This window comes from Talpa occidentalis, unplaced genomic scaffold, assembly GCF_014898055.3.
Source record: "Talpa occidentalis isolate TD23 unplaced genomic scaffold, MPIMG_talOcc4v2.1 talOcc4.18, whole genome shotgun sequence".
Lineage (NCBI taxonomy): Eukaryota > Metazoa > Chordata > Mammalia > Eulipotyphla > Talpidae > Talpa > Talpa occidentalis.
Window position 1 is genome coordinate 3108672 of NW_023601851.1, and position 4259 is coordinate 3112930.

Sequence of the window (4259 nt, forward strand, 5' to 3'; positions counted from 1 at the left end):
GCCTGAGTGCTGACACCTTCCACCTTCTCATATTGTGTTACTCCTGATGGTAGGGATTCCCCACACCTAGGGCCCTCAATAGCATGAAGGGTGAGGCAATGCCCAGGACAGGCGGTGCCCCTGGGATTCCTCCAAGGTGGCCCTGGCCCTGGTGAGTGGCCCTGAGGAGGCACCGGCCAGAGATTATCTGGGGCAGCGCACACCCAGGGCAGTGTTACCCAGGGAGGCCCCTTGCTAAGAGCCCCTGGGTGATGGTGATCAGGAGCAGGCCCTCTTCTTCAGGCAGATGGGTGGGCAGGGAGCTGAGGCCTGGCCCAGGAGTGTGCAGGCAGATTTCGAAGACGTGTTGGTTCTGGTGAATGAGGATGCCTTGGAGGTGGTGGCTGAAGAAGAGGTGACTCTGGGAGGCATTGGACAGAACAGAGACTTGGTGGTGGTAGTGGCTGAGGTTGGTGATGGGAACACCCGAGGTGTCTGCACCAGCAGAAACCGCCCCATCCCTCTTGGAGGCGCTGCAGGCCCATCAGTTAAAGCTGGAGCCAATGAACTGGCAATCCAGCAGGGCCTAATACAGCCTGAAAAGCTCAGCATGGGCCAGCGGTGCAGCCCCATCTCGATCACCAAAGCACCATAATTCAGGAAGTCCATGGCTTCTGGGCCAAAGTCATATCCTTGCTGCTGCTTCCCCTGGCGGGGACACAGTGTAGCTGGGCTGTGGCTAGGACTTCGCGGGCAAAGGATTGGGAGGGGCAGCTATCGGGGGAGATGTCAGGTATGGACAACACTCAGGCCACACAGTGGTCCTCCTAGACCAAAGGCCTGGAGGGAGCACACTGATAACTTGCTGGCCCAGAAGCCTTGGTGGACAACATGGATCTTCTCCCTGGTGATTCCATGGGGTGCTCAGACTTGGATTGGTGGGGCAGGTGCAGGAGGGAATCAGTGGGGGATCTGGCAGTCAGCGGTGGAAACCAGGTGAATGAGCTAAAGGAGAGCTTTCCACACAAAACCCTTATTCTGTGACCAAGGGGCCCGGGGATGAAGCCACAGGCAGATCCACACCTTTGGAGCCAGCTATGCACACAGAGGCTGCTAGTGTCTGGTTCTCAGCATTCAAGGAGACAATGGGAGTGGGAAGAGGATCTCCCAGGGAGTGGGGACTTTGTGTGTTGCTGCAGGGATACACAACATCAGCTGGGTGGGGCGGGCCTCACTGCATTAGGTGCTGCAGCAGAGGAGAGGCTCTGGTGACCTCCGGCTTAGGAGGACAGGTCCCACAGGCCAGGAGGTGTGGAGCTCTCTCAGACCAGCCTCTGGCTGCCTCCAGCCTTGCCCTGTTCAGTGGCAGCAGGCTCCTTGACCCAGGCCAGTTTGTGAACCACCCCCAGATGTCAGCCTGGCTGAGTCACCTAGATGAAGACATGCTGGGCTACATGATCAACCTGAAGGTGAGCCCAGGCCAAGGGAGTCTGTGGGCCTGGGGAAGCTTCAGGGAAAGGACTGATCCCTGGCAAGGGTGAGGAAAGGGTAGTTCTCCTGGATGAGGTCTCACCCGCCCCTCCACCTTGTCCCACAGGTGGAAGAGCGCAGAAATTGCTGCAAGGTCTCCTTGCTCTTTCGGAACAACCCCTACTTCCAGAATGAAGTGGTCGTCAAGGAGTATCTCGTGCACATCACCGGTGAAGGCCATCACTCCAGGCGGGCTGACCATGATCATGGGAATCAGCAGGCGCCTATTCACACAGCCTTCTTCTGGCAGGATACAGGTCCTCTCTCTCCACTCTCATTCAGTGGCACCAGGCCTAAAATGTGAGGACTATAACTTCAGGCATGACAACAGCAGCCTGAAGTTCTTCAACATGCTCTCGGACAACAAATTTGTGGGCTCTAGCAGGATTTCCAGGTGGCTCCTTCCTGACAAACGTCTTAGATGGCCTGGGTGGGTTACCTGATCTGGGTGGAGTTGGCGTCTGAGCCCTGCCCCGCTGCCCCTGCAGATCATCTACCAGGACTTGTGCCAAATCCTCTGCAGATGAGGGATCCCCTGAGGAGGAAGGCACACAGAGAGGGAAGGATGAGCTGGAGAGGTGAGTATCCCCCAGGGGATGGCTGCCCAAGTGTATGTGTGTGTGCAGATAAATGTGTTGATTGTGGTGCCACTTTATTACTGGACTTTCCAAAAAAAACCAATAAGATTATCCTTATTTTTAAGTCATTCTGTTTGGGTTAAAAGCCCTTTCATTGAACATAAAGTAACATTTACCTCCCAGAGCCTCTGGGCCCAGAAATTTAATGCCTAAGCTTCAGTGACAACAAACTGTAAATTTCATAATTAATCAGTTCCGAACACAAAGTGCTCCCATATAAGCACATGCATATCCATGTAGGATACAAATGAGACACACTGCTTCATAATCAGTGGATAGACTATGAGATCCATAACTAGAATATTTATTTTTCTTGCTTTCTGTTAGGTCATGGCTATGTCATTTGTGCCTTTAGCATAAAATAGCACAAATATAGAAAAGTAATAGGTCTGTTAATGAAAGCATTGGTGAGTAAGTCCCTGGAAAGAAACAAAGCACAGAAATTTATTTTCTGACACAATGCAGACAAGACTGAATGCTCACCTCAGATGCGGTGTATCAGGGGAAGGGTGTGAATGAAAGGATGAGGAATGGAAAGAGAAAAAAATCCATAGCTAGATGCTGACAAGTAAAGCAGCTCTCAGAGGTTGCATGATATTCCCTGAATATCCGGAGTTTAGGGCCAGGTGCTGAAGGAGGTGGTGGCACAGAGCAAACAACATCAGCTTGTTCTCTCTATGTGTGTGGGGAGCTGGGATTCAGTATAAGACCAAAGTCGTCCTGCTCTTCAAGAAGGCGATTATAAGGATATAAGGATTATAAGGTGGCATCCTCTCAGTAGGACAGAGTTCCAAATGATCCCAGGGCAGCCTTCCTCACAGTTGGCTTAGCCATGGCGACTCCTGATAGCTGAGACTGGAAAGCTCCATTCCTTCTCTCCTTAGACTACCTGATGCTGGTTGGGGCATAATTGACTTTAAAAGCCTTGTAAAATGATCCTGCTTGTCAATATTCTCTTGAGCTTGGTCATCACCCTCCCTGCCACATGTTGGGGCTTCTCCTCTGAAGTCCAGGTGACTGTGGTTGGAAAGTGGAGTTCTATTACCCTCCAAAAAACCCTTCCAAACCTTGGGAGATGGAAAGCTTTCTAGTTCCAGCTCATGATAGATGGGTGCCAGCTCCTTGATACACAATGGGATGGGCTCAGTGATGTTCGTGTTATCGCAAATATTCAACTTTACTTACAAGAGATGTTAGCGTATGTGGGGTCCAACCCCAGAAAGACCTGACATGTGCCAACTCTTTTGTTCCCTAGAATGCAGATGTCAGCCCTGGGTCACCCAGCCCATTGAAAGAGAATGTAGATATCACTGGTCACTGAAGCCCCTCCCTGATGCCCCTTTTGAGATGACTGTACCTGTCTGTAACTGTCCTGAAAATTGGTCAAAAACCCTAGCTCCACCATGTGCATAGCAGCGTCATGCTCCAACTGGGTCTGATGAGTTTGCCAATACATCCTATGGTTACTTTCATGATTAAGTCAATATTCATACCCAGCCTGACATTAATTCTAAAATGGGCAAAGGAGCTCCCTGGTCATCCACTTCCTTGGGCTTCCCCTGACCTCTCCCAACAAATGTCTGTGTTCCAGGCATGATTAATGTGTTGCACTCAGCTCTCAACCACTCCAATGAGGCCCTCACTTCAGACTGCTGGGTCTGTAAGAAGCCAGGTCCTGTCCGCTATACTAGACCAACAAGTGTTCCCTCCAAAGTCTTCACTTAACTCCCCTTCAAATCCTGTCCTAGGTCCAGTGCCACTATTGGAAAATACTTCAACCCCTTTAACTTACACCTCTAGGATCTGTGAGCCAAAGGGCCCTTTCCTAGCCTGAGTTCAGGGGGTACATAAGTACATGATCCCATGAATATAGTTGGCCATGTTTCCTAGTCACTGTGATGCCTGACCCATCTGTCTTAATGTGGAGGCACACACTCTTGGTAAGGAAATCCCCTTGCCATACTAAGAGTCCCCATGGCCATCACACTTGTAGTTGGTCTGCTAGCTGCTTCCTGGGTGGCCATGGGGCAGCTGGATTATGAGCATCGCGGGCCTATTATACTGAACTAAGTACCCAACTCAAATCAGACTTTGACTTTCTCACCCAGTCAG

The 4259-nt window shown here is 51.0% G+C and overlaps 1 protein-coding gene across 1 annotated transcript; it reads left to right on the plus strand.

The window, feature by feature from the left end:
* The first annotated feature begins 286 nt into the window (after positions 1 to 286).
* Positions 287 to 3947, plus strand: LOC129146194 (testis-specific Y-encoded protein 1-like). The gene is made up of 6 exons (XM_054697758.1): positions 287 to 600; positions 1328 to 1448; positions 1577 to 1679; positions 1792 to 1903; positions 1998 to 2087; positions 3896 to 3947. The coding sequence occupies exons 1-6, from the start codon at positions 287 to 289 to the stop codon at positions 3945 to 3947; spliced, it is 792 nt and encodes a 263-aa protein (XP_054553733.1).
* The last annotated feature ends 312 nt before the right edge of the window (positions 3948 to 4259 follow it).

Excerpts from the sequence above, each read along its gene's own strand:
- LOC129146194 (XM_054697758.1), top strand. The coding sequence starts at position 287 with ATGGGTGGGCAGGGAGCTGAGGCCTGGCCCAGGAGTGTGCAGGCAGAT. Across the intron at positions 1,680-1,791 it reads GTATCTCGTGCACATCACCG|TGGCACCAGGCCTAAAATGT; the intron begins GTGAAGGCCATC and ends ACTCTCATTCAG. Across the intron at positions 2,088-3,895 it reads GGGAAGGATGAGCTGGAGAG|GTCCAGTGCCACTATTGGAA; the intron begins GTGAGTATCCCC and ends ATCCTGTCCTAG.